Raw genomic sequence first — 18,567 nt, 5'->3', positions numbered from 1 at the left:
TTTTTTATGACTGTGTAGGAAGTTAGTGAAGGAGGGGAGGAGAGGACACGAGGACAGACATTTGACGTTCAGTCAGACACAGACACAGTATTGTTATGATACAAGAACAAAATACTTTATTGGGACAAAGTAGCAAAACACTCCAAAGTCCTCAACAACACTGGCTAGGCAGTGACCCGTGATGTCACAAACAAGGGGGTCAGGGTTCTAAGGTCATTCTCAGAGAAGCGGAGGCGTCAGCAAAAATAATACCCAGGCTCCATTGAACAAATCAGGTCACCTGGCTTGACCTTTCACCTTCAACATTTAAGCCCCACTCCCGCGTTTGTGACATGAGGGTTGATTGATAGCAGATACCGCTGTTTGATTGGAGGACAGTACTGTACAACTGTCATTATTATGGGAGTCACTGCCCCCGATAATCACTGTTACATCAGAAACCTGGAGGTCGTTACTAACCCTAAGGGCTGATCTAGGACCAGATCACCCTGCATCACTCTAACCCCGACCACCAGGCAGAGAGCGTACCAACCTGATCCCAGGTCAGTGTCTATAGAAGTCACAGGATCCTATAGTGTGAGTCCCAACTGTACCCTATTCCCTATAGAGAGCATTACACTCATTACCAGAGTGTCATATAGTGCACTATATAGGCAATAGGGAGCCATTTGCGGCTCAGTCATGGAGGAGCAACCAGGTCGTCATGGAGAGGAAATACTAAAGAATCACACAGATTAACGCTCAGGAGCAATCCCAAATAACACCCTGTACGCTATATAGTATACTAGACTGGACTAGATCCCTATATAGTATACTAGACTGGTCTAGAGCCCTATATAGTATACTAGACTGGACTAGATCCCTATATAGTATACTAGACTGGTCTAGAGCCCTATATAGTATACTAGACTGGTCTAGAGCCCTATATAGTATACTAGACTGGTCTAGAGCCCTATATAGTATACTAGACTGGACTAGATCCCTATATAGTATACTAGACTGGTCTAGAGCCCTATATAGTATACTAGACTGGTCTAGAGCCCTATATAGTATACTAGACTGGTCTAGAGCCCAATATAGTATACTAGACTGGTCTAGAGCCCTATATAGTATACTAGACTGGACTAGAGCCCTATATAGTATACTAGACTGGTCTAGAGCCCTATATAGTATACTAGACTGGTCTAGAGCCCTATATAGTATACTAGACTGGACTAGATCCCTATATAGTATACTAGACTGGTCTAGAGCCCTATATAGCATACTAGACTGGACTAGAGCCCTATATAGTATACTAGACTGGTCTAGAGCCCTATATAGTATACTAGACTGGACTAGAGCCCTATATAGTATACTAGACTGGTCTAGAGCCCTATAGTATACTAGACTGGTCTAAAGCCCTATATAGTATACTAGACTGGTCTAGATCCCTATATAGTATACTAGACTGGACTAGAGCCCTATATAGTATACTAGACTGGACTAGATCCCTATATAGTACCCTAGACTGGACTAGAGCCCTATATAGTATACTAGACTGGACAAGATCCCTATATAGTATACTAGACTGGTCTAGAGCCCTATATAGTATACGAGACTGGTCTAGAGCCCTATATAGTATACTAGACTGGTCTAGAGCCCTATAGTATACTAGACTGGACTAGATCCCTATATAGTATACTAGACTGGTCTAGATCCCTATATAGTATACTAGACTGGTCTAGAGCCCTATATAGTATACTAGACTGGACTAGAGCCCTATAGTATACTAGACTGGTCTAGATCCCTATATAGTACACTAGACTGGTCTAGATCCCTATATAGTACCCTAGACTGGACTAGAGCCCTATAGAGTACCCTAGACTGGACTAGAACCCTATATAGTATACTAGACTGGTCTAGAGCCCTATAGTACACTAGACTGGTCTAGATCCCTATATAGTATACTAGACTGGACTAGAGCCCTATATAGTATACTAGACTGGTCTAGATCCCTATATAGTATACTAGACTGGTCTAGAGCCCTATAGTATAATAGACTGGACTAGAGCCCTATAGAGTACCCTAGACTGGACTAGAACCCTATATAGTATACTAGACTGGTCTAGAGCCCTATAGTACACTAGACTGGTCTAGATCCCTATATAGTATACTAGACTGGACTAGAGCCCTATATAGTATACTAGACTGGTCTAGATCCCTATATAGTATACTAGACTGGTCTAGAGCCCTATAGTATAATAGACTGGACTAGAGCCCTATATAGTATACTAGACTGGACTAGATCCCTATATAGTATACTAGACTGGACTAGAGCCCAATAGTATACTAGACTGGACTAGAGCCCTATATAGTATAATAGACTGGTCTAGATCCCAATAGTATACTAGACTGGTCTAGATCCCTATATAGTACACTAGACTGGACTAGAGCCATATATAGTATACTAGACTGGTCTAGAGCCCTAAAATATACTAGACTGGTCTAGATCCCTATAGTATACTAGACTGGTCTAGATCCCTATATAGTATACTAGACTGGACTAGAGCCCTATATAGTATACTAGACTGGTCTAGAGCCCTATATAGTACACTAGACTGGTCTAGATCCCTATATTATACTAGACTGGACTAGATCCCTATATAGTACACTAGACTGGTCTAGATCCCTATAATATACTAGACTGGTCTAGAGCCCTATATAGTATACTAGACTGGTCTAGAGCCCTATATAGTATACTAGACTGGTCTAGAGCCCTATAGTATACTAGACTGGACTAGAGCCCTATATAGTATAGTAGACTGCACTAGAGCCCTAAATAGTACACTAGACTGGACTAGAGCCCTATATAGTATACTAGACTGGACTAGATCCCTATATAGTATACTAAACTGGTCTAGATCCCTATATAGTACCCTAGACTGGACTAGAGCCCTATATAGTATACTAGACTGGTCTAGAGCCCTATATAGTATACTAGACTGGACTAGATCCCTATATAGTATACTAGACTGGACTAGAGCCCAATAGTATACTAGACTGGACTAGAGCCCTATATAGTATAATAGACTTGTCTAGATCCCAATAGTATACTAGACTGGTCTAGATCCCTATATAGTACACTAGACTGGTCTAGAGCCCTATATAGTATACTAGACTGGTCTAGAGCCCTATATAGTATACTAGACTGGACTAAAGCCCTATATAGTACACTAGACTGGTCTAGAGCCCTATATAGTACCCTAGACTGGACTAGAGCCCTATAGTAAACTAGACTGGTCTAGAGCCCTATATAGTAAGCTAGACTGGACTAGAGCCCTATATAGTACCCTAGACTGGACTAGAGCCCTATATAGTACCCTAGACTGGACAAAAGCCCTATATAGTAAGCTAGACTGGACTAGAGCCCTATATAGTACCCTAGACTGGACTAGAGCCCTATATAGTACCCTAGACTGGACTAGAGCCCTATATAGTACCCTAGATTGGACTAGAGCCCTATATAGTACCCTATATTTGACTGGAGCCCTATATAGTACCCTAGATTGGACTAGAGCCCTATGCAGTAGACTACATAATGAACAGTGTGCCATTTGAGACTCACCCTCAGATGAATTAGACACACACCCTCAGAGAAGAGATAAAGATGTCTGTGTGCCTACACCAGAAATACTGACAGGTCAGAGAGGTGTCTGTCTGCCTACACCAGAAATACTGACAGGTCAGAGAGGTGTCTGTCTGCCTACACCAGAAATACTGACAGGTTAGAGAGATGTCTGTCTGCCTACACCAGAAATACTGACAGGTTAGAGAGGTGTCTGTCTGCCTACACCAGAAGTACTGACAGCACAGAGCGGTGTCTGTCTGCCTACACCAGACATACTGACAGGTCAGAGAGGTGTCTGTCTGCCTACACCAGAAATACTGACAGGTTAGAGAGATGTCTGTCTGCCTACACCAGAAATACTGACAGGTTAGAGAGGTGTCTGTCTGCCTACACCAGAAGTACTGACAGCACAGAGCGGTGTCTGTCTGCCTACACCAGACATACTGACAGGTCAGAGAGGTGTCTGTCTGCCTACACCAGAAATACTGACAGGTTAGAGAGGTGTCTGTCTGCCTACACCAGACATACTGACAGGTTAGAGAGGTGTCTGTCTGCCTACACCAGAAATACTGACAGGTCAGAGAGGTGTCTGTCTGCCTACACCAGAAATACTGACAGGTTAGAGAGATGTCTGTCTGCCTACACCAGAAATACTGACAGGTTAGAGAGGTGTCTGTCTGCCTACACCAGAAGTACTGACAGCACAGAGCGGTGTCTGTCTGCCTACACCAGACATACTGACAGGTCAGAGAGGTGTCTGTCTGCCTACACCAGAAATACTGACAGGTTAGAGAGGTGTCTGTCTGCCTACACCAGACATACTGACAGGTTAGAGAGGTGTCTGTCTGCCTACACCAGAAATACTGACAGGTCAGAGAGGTGTCTGTCTGCCTACACCAGAAATACTGACAGGTTAGAGAGGTGTCTGTCTGCCTACACCAGAAATACTGACAGGTTAGAGAGGTGTCTGTCTGCCTACACCAGAAATACTGACAGGTCAGAGAGGTGTCTGTCTGCCTACACCAGAAATACTGACAGGTCAGAGAGGTGTCTGTCTGCCTACACCAGAAATACTGACAGGTTAGAGAGGTGTCTGTCTGCCTACACCAGAAATACTGACAGGTTAGAGAGGTGTCTGTCTGCCTACACCAGAAATACTGACAGCACAGAGAGATGTCTGTCTGCGTACACCAGAAATACTGACAGGTCAGAGTGGTGTCTGTCTGCCTACACCAGAAATACTGACAGGTTAGAGAGGTGTCTGTCTGCCTACACCAGAAATACTGACAGCACAGAGAGGTGTCTGTCTGCCTACACCAGAAATACTGACTGCACAGAGAGGTGTCTGTCTGCCTACACCAGAAATACTGACAGCACAGAGAGGTGTCTGACTGCCTACACCAGAAATACTGACAGGTTAGAGAGGTGTCTGTCTGCCTACACCAGAAATACTGACAGGTTAGAGAGGTGTCTGTCTGCCTACACCATAAATACTGACAGGTTAGAGAGGTGTCTGTCTGCCTACACCAGAAATACTGACAGGTCAGAGAGGTGTCTGTCTGCCTACACCAGAAATACTGACAGCACAGAGAGGTGTCTGTCTGCCTACACCAGAAATACTGACAGCACAGAGAGGTGTCTGTCTGCGTACACCAGAAATACTGACAGGTTAGAGAGGTGTCTGTATGTGTTTGTGTTTGTGTAGTGTGTGTGTGTGTGTGTGTGTGTGTGTGTGTGTGTGTGTGTGTGTGTGTGTGTGTGTGTGTGTGTGTGTGTATATAGTGTGTAGTGTGTAGTGTGTGTGTAGTGTGTGTGTATAGTGTGTAGTGTGTGTGTATAGTGTGTAGTGTGTGTGTATAGTGTGTAGTGTGTGTGTAGTGTGTGTGTATAGTGTGTGTGTATAGTGTGTAGTGTGTGTGTATAGTGTGTAGTGTGTGTGTATAGTGTGTAGTGTGTGTGTGCATCTCTACATGCGTCTATGTTAGAAGACATTGTCTATGTTCCAAATGTCTCCGCTCAGAGCGTTGGCGGCTGTGTGTGTGTTTGTGTGTGTGTGTGTGTGTGTGTGTGTGTGTGTGTGTGTGTGTGTGTGTGTGTGTGTGTGTGTGTGTGTGTGTGTGTGTGTGTGTGCGTGTGTATAGTGTGTAGTGTGTGTGTATAGTGTGTAGTGTGTGTGTGCATCTCTACACGTGTCTATGTTAGAAGACATTGTCTATATTCCAAATGTCTCCGCTCAGGGCGTTGGCGGCTCCCTGCAGCGTCCAGGTGAACAGGGCGAGTTGCCGTCGGAAAAGGGCCTCGTTGAAGCGCCTGGGGTCGGAGGTCAGTAGGGAAAGGTGTTCGGTGAGAGCACTCAGAGTGTGTTCCCCGCGACCGTGCACAACGTGACGGAACGGCGTCTCAACCACCGACACGTACTGGGACAGGAAGTAATACTCTACCTGTAGAAACACGTTACATACATTACATAGTGTATATATACACATTATATATTATATAAAAATACACATTACATAGTGTATATATACACACATTATATATATATATATATAAAACACACACATTACATAGTGTATATATACACATTATATATACATTATATAAAACCACACACATTACATAGTGTATATATACACATTATATATATATATAAAACACACACATTACATAGTGTATATATACACATTATATATATATATATATATTATATAAAACACACACATTACATACTGTATATATACACATTATACATATATATATTATATAAAACACATACATTACATAGTGTATATATACACATTATATATATATATACAAAAACACACACATTACATACTGTATATACACCGACACGTACTGGGACAGGAAGTAATACTCTACCTGTAGAAACACGTTACACACATTACATACTGTATATACACCGACACGTACTGGGACAGGAAGTAATACACATAAAACACACACATTACATACTGTATATATACACATTAAATATATATATACAAAAACACACACATTACATAGTGTACATATACACATTATATATATATTATACAAAAATAAACACATTTCATACTGTATATATACACATTATATATATATTATACAAAAATACACACATTACATACTGTATATATACACATTATATATATATTATACAAAAATACACATTACATAGTGTATATATACACATTATATATATATATATATTATATAAAACACACATTACATAGTGTATATACACCGACACGTACTGGGACAGGAAGTAATACACACGCATTACATTCTGTATATATACACCGACACGTACTGGGACAGGAAGTAATACACACACATTATATACTGTATATATACACATTAAATATATATATACAAAAACACACACATTACATAGTGTATATATACACCGACACGTACTGGGACAGGAAGTAATACACACACATTACATACTGTATATATACACATTATATATATATATATATTATACAAAAACACACACATTACATACTGTATATATACACATTATATATATATATATATTATACAAAAACACACACATTACATAGTGTATATACACACATTATATATATATTATACAAAAACACACTCATTACATAGTGTATATACACACATTATATATATATTATAAAAAAACACACGCATTACATAGTGTATATACACACATTATATATATATTATACAAAAACACACACATTACATACTGTATATATACACACTATATATATATATATATATACAAAAACACACACATTACATACTGTATATACACGCATTATATATATATATATATATATACAAAAACACACACATTACATACTATATATACACACATTATATATATATATATATATATATATATACAAAAACACACACATTACATACTGTATATACACACATTATATATATATATATACAAAAACACACACATTACATAGTGTATATATACACATTATATATATATAAAACACACATTACATACTGTATATATACACATTATATATATATATATATATACAAAAACACACACATTGCATACTGTATATATACACATTATATATATATATATATATATATATATATATATATATATATATATATATATATATACAAAAACACACACATTACATACTGTATATATACACATTATATATATATATACAAAAACACACACATTACATACTGTATATATACACATTATATATATATATATATATATATATATATACAAAAACACAAACATTACATACTGTATGAATACACATTATATATATATATTATATAAAACACACACATTACATACTGTATATATACACATTATATATATATATATTATATAAAACACACACATTACATACTGTATATATACACATTATATATATATATATATATTATATTAAACACACACATTACATACTGTATATATACACATTATTTATATATATATATATTATATAAAACACACATATTACATACTGTATATATACACATTATATATATATATATATTATACAAAAACACACGCATTACATACTGTATATATACACATTATATATATATATTATATAAAACACACACATTACATACTGTATATATACACATTATATATATATATTATATAAAACACACACATTACATACTGTATATATACACATTATATATATATATTATATAAAACACACACATTACATAGTGTATATATACACATTATATATATATATATATATATATATATATATACAAAAACACAAACATTACATACTGTATGAATACACATTATATATATATATATATTATATAAAACACACACATTACATACTGTATATATACACATTATATATATATATATTATATAAAACACACACATTACATACTGTATATATACACATTATATATATATATATATTATATTAAACACACACATTACATACTGTATATATACACATTATTTATATATATATATACTATATAAAACACACATATTACATACTGTATATATACACATTATATATATATATATTATACAAAAACACACGCATTACATACTGTATATATACACATTATATATATATATATATGCACACACATTACATACTGTATATATACACATTATATATATATATATACACACACACATTACATACTGTATATATACACGTTATATATATATATATATATATATATATATATACAAAACACACACACTACATAGTGTATATATACACATTATATATATATATATATATATCTATACAAAAACACACACATTACATACTGTATATATACACATTATATATATATATATACAAAAACACACACATTACATACTGTATATATACACATTATATATATATATATACAAAAACACACACATTACATACTGTACATATACACATTATATATATATATATATACAAAAACACACACATTACATACTGTATATATACACATTATATATATATATATATTATATAAAACACACACATTACATACTGTATATATACACATTATATATATATATATTACATAAAACACACACATTACATACTGTATATATACACATTATATATATATATATATATATATATATTATATAAAACACACACATTGCATACTGTATATATACACATTATATATATATATATTATACAAAAACACACGCATTACATACTGTATATATACACATTATATATATATATATATATTATATAAAACACACACATTACATACTGTATATATACACATTATATATATATATATTATATAAAACACACACATTACATACTGTATATATACACATTATATATATATATTATATAAAACACACACATTACATAGTGTATATATACACATTATATATATATATATATATACAAAAACACACACATTACATACTGTATATATAAACATTATATATATATATATATATATATATACATACACACACATTACATAGTGTATATATACACATTATATATATATATATATATATGCACACACATTACATACTGTGTATATACACATTATATATATATATATATATATACACACATTACATACTGTATATATACACATTATATATATATATATATATATATATATACAAAAACACACACATTACATAGTGTATATATACACATTATATATATATATATTATACAAAAACACACATTACATACTGTATATATACACATTATATATATATATATATACAAAAACACACACATTACAGTGTATATATACATATTATATATATATATATATTATACAAAAACACACATTACATACTGTATATATACACATTATATATATATATATATACAAAAAGACAAACATTACATAGTGTATATATACACATTATATATATATATATATATATATATATATTATACAAAAACACACACATTACATACTATATATATACACACACACATTACATAGTGTATATATACACATTATATATATATATATTATACAAAAACACACACATTACATACTGTATATATACACATTATATATATATATATATATATTATACAAAAACACATATATTACATACTGTATATATACACATTATATATATATTATACAAAAACACACACATTACATACTGTATATATACACATTTACATTTAAGTCATTTAGCAGACGCTCTTATCCAGAGCGACTTACAAATTGGAAAGTTCATACATACTCATCCTGGTCCCCCCGTGGGAATTGAACCCTGGTCCCCCCGTGGGAATTGAACCCACAACCCTGGCATTGCAAGCGCCATGCTTTACCAACTGAGCCACACGGGATTATATATATATATTATACAAAAATACACACTACATACTGAATATATACACATTATAAATATATATTATATAAAAATACACATTACATAATGTATATATACACATTATATAAATATATTATATAAAAATACACATTACATAGTGTATATATACACATTATATATATATATATATATATATATATATTATATAAAAATACACATTACATACTGTATACATACACATTATATATATATTATATAAAAATAAACATTACATAGTGTATATATACACATTATATATATATTATATAAAAACACACATTACATAGTGTATATATACACATTATATATATATATATTATATAAAAACACACACATTACATAGTGTATATATACACACACATTACATGTATATATTATATAAAAACACACACATTACATAGTGTATATATACACACATATTATAAATATATATTATATAAAACACACACATTACATAGTGTATATATACACACACATTACATGTATATATTATATAAAACACACACATTACATAGTGTATATATATACACACATTACATATATATATTATATAAAAACACACACATTACATAGTGTATATATACACACATTACATGTATATATTTATTATATAAAACACACGCATTATATACACTACCATTCAAAAGTTGGGGGTCACTTAGAAATGTCCTTGTTTTTGAAAGAAAAGCTCATTTTTATCCATTAAAATAACATCAAATTGATCAGAAATACAGTATAGACATTGTTAATGTTGTAATTGACTTTTGTAGCTGGAAACGGCTTATTTTTAATGGAATATCTACATAGGTTTTCAGAGGCCCATTATCAGCAACCATCACTCCTGTGCTCCAATGGCATGTTGTGTTAGCTAGTCCAAGTTTATCATTTTAAAAGGCTAATTGATCATTAGAAAACCATTTTGTAATTGTGTTAGCACAGCTGAAAACTGTCGTTCTGATTAAAGAAGCAATAAAACTGACCTTCTTTAGACTAGTTGAGTATCTGGAGCATCAGCTTTTGTGGGTTCGATATATATATACACATACATATACAACCACACAATATATATATACACATACATATAAAACCACACAATATATATATACACATACATATACAACCACACAATATATATATACACATACATATACAACCACACAATATACATATATATACATACATATACAACCACACAATATATATATATATATAAATACATATACAACCACACAATATATATATAAATATATATATATATATAAATACATATACAACCACACAATATATGTATATATACACATACATATACAACCACACAATATAGATACATATACATATACAACCACACAATATATATATATATATATATATATACATACATATACAACCACACACAATATATATATATATATACATACATATACAACCACACAATATATATATATGCACATACAACCACACAATATATATATACACTTACATATACAACCACACAATATATATATTTATATACACACATACATATACAACTATACAATATATATATAAACACATACATATACAACCACACATTATATATATATATACACATAGATATACAACCACACAATATATATATATATATACACATTCATATACAACCACACAATATATATATATACACATACATATACAACCACACTATATATATATATATATATACACATACATATACAACCACACAATATATATATATATATACACATACATATACAACCACACAATATATACACTGCTCAAAAAAATAAAGGGAACACTTAAACAACACAATGTAACTCCAAGTCAATCACACTTCTGTGAAATCAAACTGTCCACTTAGGAAGCAACACTGATTGACAATAAATTTCACATGCTGTTGTGCAAATGGAATAGACAAAAGGTGGAAATTATAGGCAATTAGCAAGACACCCCCCAAAACAGGAGTGATTCTGCAGGTGGTGACCACACACCACTTCTCAGTTCCTATGCTTCCTGGCTGATGTTTTGGTCACTTTTGAATGCTGGCGGTGCTCTCACTCTAGTGGTAGCATGAGACGGAGTCTACAACCCACACAAGTGGCTCAGGTAGTGCAGTTCATCCAGGATGGCACATCAATGCGAACTGTGGCAAAAAGGTTTGCTGTGTCTGTCAGCGTAGTGTCCAGAGCATGCAGGCGCTACCAGGAGACAGGCCAGTACATCAGGAGACGTGGAGGAGGCCGTAGGAGGGCAACAACCCAGCAGCAGGACCGCTACCTCTGCCTTTGTGCAAGGAGGTGCACTGCCAGAGCCCTGCAAAATGACCTCCAGCAGGCCACAAATGTGCATGTGTCAGCATATGGTCTCACAAGGGGTCTGAGGATCTCATCTCGGTACCTAATGGCAGTCAAGCTACCTCTGGCGAGCACATGGAGGGCTGTGCGGCCCCACAAAGAAATGCCACCCCACACCATGACTGACCCATCGCCAAACCGGTCATGCTGGAGGATGTTGCAGGCAGCAGAACGTTCTCCACGGCGTCTCCAGACTCTGTCACGTCTGTCACATGTGCTCATGTGCTCAGTGTGAACCTGCTTTCATCTGTGAAGAGCACAGGGCGCCAGTGGCGAATTTGCCAATCTTGGTGTTCTCTGGCAAATGCCAAACGTCCTGCACGGTGTTGGGCTGTAAGCACAACCCCCACCTGTGGACGTCGGGCCCTCATACCACCCTCATGGAGTCTGTTTCTGACCGTTTGAGCAGACACATGCACATTTGTGGCCTGCTGGAGGTCATTTTGCAGGGCGCTGGCAGTGCACCTCCTTGCACAAAGGCGGAGGTAGCGGTCCTGCTGCTGGGTTGTTGCCCTCCTACGGCCTCCTCCACGTCTCCTGATGTACTGGCCTGTCTCCTGGTAGCGCCTGCATGCTCTGGACACTACGCTGACAGACACAGCAAACCTTTTTGCCACAGTTCGCATTGATGTGCCATCCTGGATGAACTGCACTACCTGAGCCACTTGTGTGGGTTGTAGACTCCGTCTCATGCTACCACTAGAGTGAGAGCACCGCCAGCATTCAAAAGTGACCAAAACATCAGCCAGGAAGCATAGGAACTGAGAAGTGGTGTGTGGTCACAACCTGCAGAATCACTCCTGTTTTGGGGGGTGTCTTGCTAATTGCCTATAATTTCCACCTTTTGTCTATTCCATTTGCACAACAGCATGTGAAATTTATTGTCAATCAGTGTTGCTTCCTAAGTGGACAGTTTGATTTCACAGAAGTGTGATTGACTTGGAGTTACATTGTGTTATTTAAGTGTTCCCTTTATTTTTTTGAGCAGTGTATATACACATACATATACAACCACACAATATATATATATATATATACACATACATATACAACCACACAATATATATATACACAAACATATACAACCACACAATATATATATACTGTCACGATCGTGTTGACATGAACGAGAGGACCAAGGCGCAACATGATTTGAATACATCTTCTTTTTTTTTTTTATAGCAACGACGAAGATGAACACTACACACTTATACAACACTAACGAAAACAACAAACGATCGTGAAAACTTCAAACGTAAGTGCACACACAAACTACTTACGTCGAACTATACATATACACAAACAATGACCCACAAACAGCTAAAGCCCATGGCAGCCTTAAATATGGCTCCCAATTAGAGACAACCGAAATCAGCTGTCTCTAATTGAGAACCCATTCCGGCCACCATAGACTTTCCTAGAACTACACCCAACATAGACACAGCTAGACACATACACTCAACACCAAACCCATATACTACACCAACAACCCCTTTACCATAGAATCACCCAATACCAACAAAACACAAACATTCCCCATGTCACACCCTGACCTAACTAAAATAATAAAGAAAACAAAGAATACTAAGGCCAGGGCGTGACATAACCCCCCCCTTAAGGTGCGAACTCCGGGCGCACCATTACACAGTCTAGGGGAGGGTCTGGGTGGGCTTCCATCCATGGTGGCGGCTCCGGCTCTGGTCGTAGTCCCCACGTCACCACAGTCCCTAACCGCCTCCTTAACTTCCTCCAAATGACCCCCCTCCACATTAACCACACTGCATTAAGGGGCAGTTCCGGACTAAGGGGCAGTACCAGGGTAAGGGGCAGTACCAGGGTAAGGGGCAGTACCAGGGTAAGGGGCAGTACCAGGGTAAGGGACAGTACCAGGGTAAGGGGCAGCACCAGGCTGAGGGACTGCAGCTCCGGACTGAGGGACTGCAGCTCCGGACTGAGGGACTGCAGCTCCGGACTGAGGGACGGCCCATGGCTGGCTGACTGATCTGGCCGCTCATGGCTGGCTGACGGATCTGGCCGCTCATGGCTGGCTGACGGATCTGGCTGCTCATGGCTAGCTGACGGATCTGGCTGCTCATGGCTAGCTGACGGATCTGGCTGCTCATGGCTAGCTGACGGATCTGGCTGCTCATGGCTAGCTGACGGATCTGGCTGCTCATGGCTAGCTGACGGATCTGGCTGCTCATGGCTAGCTGACGGATCTGGCTGCTCCTGTCTGATTGGCGGCTCTGGCAGATCCTGTCTGGTTGGCGGCTCTGGCAGATCCTGTCTGGTTGGCGGCTCTGGCAGATCCTGTCTGGTTGGCGGCTCTGGCAGATCCTGTCTGGTTGGCGGCTCTGGCAGATCCTGTCTGACGGACGGCTCTAGCGGCTCCTGTCTGGCTGGCGGCTCTAGCGGCTCCTGTCTGGCGGACGGCTCAGTAGGCTCATGGCAGACGGGCGGCTTTGCAGGCTCATGGCAGACGGGCGGCTTTGCAGGCTCATGGCAGACGGATGGCTCAGATGGCGCTGGGGAGACGGATGGCTCAGATGGCGCTGGGGAGACGGATGGCTCAGATGGCGCTGGGGAGACGGATGGCTCAGATGGCGCTGGGGAGACGGATGGCTCAGATGGCGCTTGGCAGACGGGCAGTTCAGTCATCGCTGTGCAGACGGCAGACTCCTGCCGGCTGAGGCGCACTGTAGGCCTGGTGCGTGGTGCCGGGACTGGTGGCACCGGGCTGGGGACACGCATCTCAGGGCTAGTGCGGGGAGAAGGAACAGGGCATACTGGACCCTGGGGACGCACATTAGGCCTAGTGCGTGGGGCCGGAACTGGTGGTACCGGACTGGGGACACGCATCTCAGGGCTAATGCGGGGAGCAGCAACAGGATGCACAGGACTCTGGAAACGCACAAGAGGCTTAGTGCGTGGTGCCGGAATTGGTGGTACCGGGCTGGAGACACGCACCATAGGACGAGTGCGTGGAGGAGGAACAGGGCTCTGGAGACACACTGGAAGCCTGTTACGTGGTGTATGTACTGGTGGCACTGAACTGGGGCGGGGAGGTGGCGCCGGAAATACCGGACCGTGCAGGCGTATTGGCTCCCTTGAGCATTGAGCCTGACCAACCTTACCTGGTTGAATGCTCCCCGTTGCCCGACCAGTGCGGGGAGGTGGAATAACCCGCACCGGGCTATGTAGGCGAACCGGGGACACCATGCGTAAGGCTGGTGCCATGTAAACCGGCCCGAGGAGACGCACTGGTGGCCAGATATGTAGGGCCGGCTTCATGACATCCGGCTCAATACTCAATCTAGCCCTGCCAGTGCGGGGAGGTGGAAGAACCCGCACCGGGCTATGCACACGTACAGGAGACACCGTGCGCTCTACTGCGTAACACGGTGTCTGCCCGTACTCTCGCTCTCCACGGTAATTACAGGGAGTAGGCGCAGGTTTCCTACCTGACTTCGCCACTCTCCCTTTAAGCCCCCCCCAAAGAAATTTTTGGGGTTTTCCCACAGGCTTCCTACCGCTTCGTCGTGCTGCCTCCATTCGCCGGTATCCCTCCTCGCACTGCGCCAGAGAATCCCAGGCGGGCTCCGGCACTCTCCCTGGGTTGATCGCCCACCTGTCGATCTCCTCCCACGTAGTGTAGCCCAGATCCTTTGTAGGTTCCTTTTCCTGCCTCCGAGCTAGCTCCTCATATCGCCGCCTCTCTGCTTTCGCTGCCTCCAGCTCAGCTTTGGGGCGGTTATATTCTCCTGGTACCTCCCGGTCTAAAATTTCCTCCCATGTCCATGAATCCTTGTATTGCTCCTGTTGCCGCTGGTCATGTTGCTTGGTCGTATAATGGTGGGTCATTCTGTCACGATCGTGTTGACATGAACGAGAGGACCAAGGCGCAACATGATTTGAATACATCTTCTTTTTTAATAGCAACGACGAAGATGAACACTACACACTTATACAACACTAACGAAAACAACAAACGATCGTGAAAACTTCAAACGTAAGTGCACACACAAACTACTTACGTCGAACTATACATATACACAAACAATGACCCACAAACAGCTAAAGCCCATGGCAGCCTTAAATATGGCTCCCAATTAGAGACAACCGAAATCAGCTGTCTCTAATTGAGAACCCATTCCGGCCACCATAGACTTTCCTAGAACTACACCCAACATAGACACAGCTAGACACATACACTCAACACCAAACCCATATACTACACCAACAACCCCTTTACCATAGAATCACCCAATACCAACAAAACACAAACATTCCCCATGTCACACCCTGACCTAACTAAAATAATAAAGAAAACAAAGAATACTAAGGCCAGGGCGTGACATATACACATACATATACAACCACACACTATATATATACACTTACATATACAACCACACAATATATATATATGTATATACACTTACATATACAACCACACAATGTATATATACACACATACATATACAACCACACATTATATATATATATATATATATATATATATATATACATACATATACAACCACACACTATATATATACACTTACATATACAACCACACAATATATATATATATATATATACACATACATATACAACCACACAATATATATATACATATATAAATACATAACCATTATCTATCTATATATATATATAAACACACACACACATTACATTTATACAGTACCAGTCAAAAGTTAGGACACATCTACTCATTCAAGGGTTTTTCTTTATTTTGACTATTTTCTATTTGTAGAATAATATTGAAGACATCAACACTGTAACACATATGGAATCATGTACTAACCAAAAAAGTGTTAAACATATTTGAGATTCTTCAAAGTAGCAACCCTTTGCCTTGATGACAGCTTCGCACACTCTTGGCATTCTCTCAACCAGCTTCATCTGGAATACTTTTCCAACAGTCTCGAAGGAGTTCCCACATATGCTGAGCACTTGTTGGCTTCTTTTCCTTCACTCTGCGGTCCAACTCATCCCAAACAATCTCAATTGTAAAAATAAAGAAAAACCCTTGAATGAGTAGGTATGTCCAAACTTTTGACTGGTACACACAGACTGACAGAGAGAGAGAGAGAAAAAGAGAGAAAGAGAGAGAAAGAGAGAGAGAGAGAGAGAGCGAGAGACGGAGACAGAGAATTAGACAGACAGACAGACACAGCTATCCCCTACCTACCCTCATTATGCGTGTGTTGTAGATCCGTGTCATGGTCTCATCCTGTACATCAGAGTTCAGTATGGCCTCCTGCATGGTCTCAGCTGCTCTGCTGTAGTCTCCTCTAGCACTGAACACCCACTGAGGAGAGAGACCTCGAGCCTGGAGGGAAAGAGAGAAGTGTTAGACTGTCCCCCTTGTTTACCAGTGGGGGAGTGTCCCTCGGTGAGGGAGTGTCCCTCTGTGGGGGAGTGTCCCTCTGTGGGGGAGTGTCCCTCGGTGAGGGAATGTCCCTCGGTGGGGGAGTGTCCCTCGGTGGGGGAGTGTCCCTCTGTGGGGGAGTGTCCCTCGGTGAGGGAATGTCCCTCGGTGGGGGAGTGTCCCTCGGTGGGGGAGTGTCCCTCGGTGAGGGAATGTCCCTCGGTGGGGGAGTGTCCCTCTGTGGGGGAGTGTCCCTCGGTGAGGGAATGTCCCTCGGTGGGGGAGTGTCCCTCGGTGGGGGAGTGTCCCTCGGTGAGGGAATGTCCCTCGGTGGGGGAGTGTCCCTCTGTGGGGGAGTGTCCCTCGGTGAGGG

The 18,567-nt window shown here is 38.9% G+C and overlaps 1 protein-coding gene across 1 annotated transcript in view; it reads right to left on the bottom strand.

Annotated features, from left to right (window-relative positions):
* Positions 1–5,573: 5,573 nt before the first annotated feature.
* The window catches only part of LOC129865974 (transferrin receptor protein 2-like), a 33,023-nt gene continuing 20,029 nt past the window's right edge, over positions 5,574–18,567 (bottom strand). The window contains exons 6-7 of the mRNA XM_055939099.1: positions 18,015–18,155; positions 5,574–6,048 (exon numbers count right to left, since the gene is read on the bottom strand). Coding sequence (XP_055795074.1) covers positions 5,806–6,048; positions 18,015–18,155 — 384 coding nt within the window. The 3' untranslated portion in view covers positions 5,574–5,805. The remainder of the gene's footprint in view (positions 6,049–18,014; positions 18,156–18,567) is intronic.

Source organism: Salvelinus fontinalis, chromosome 11, assembly GCF_029448725.1.
Source record: "Salvelinus fontinalis isolate EN_2023a chromosome 11, ASM2944872v1, whole genome shotgun sequence".
NCBI lineage: Eukaryota > Metazoa > Chordata > Actinopteri > Salmoniformes > Salmonidae > Salvelinus > Salvelinus fontinalis.
The sequence above is the reverse complement of the archived record's forward strand: the minus strand, read 5'-3'. Positions and strand labels throughout refer to the sequence as shown.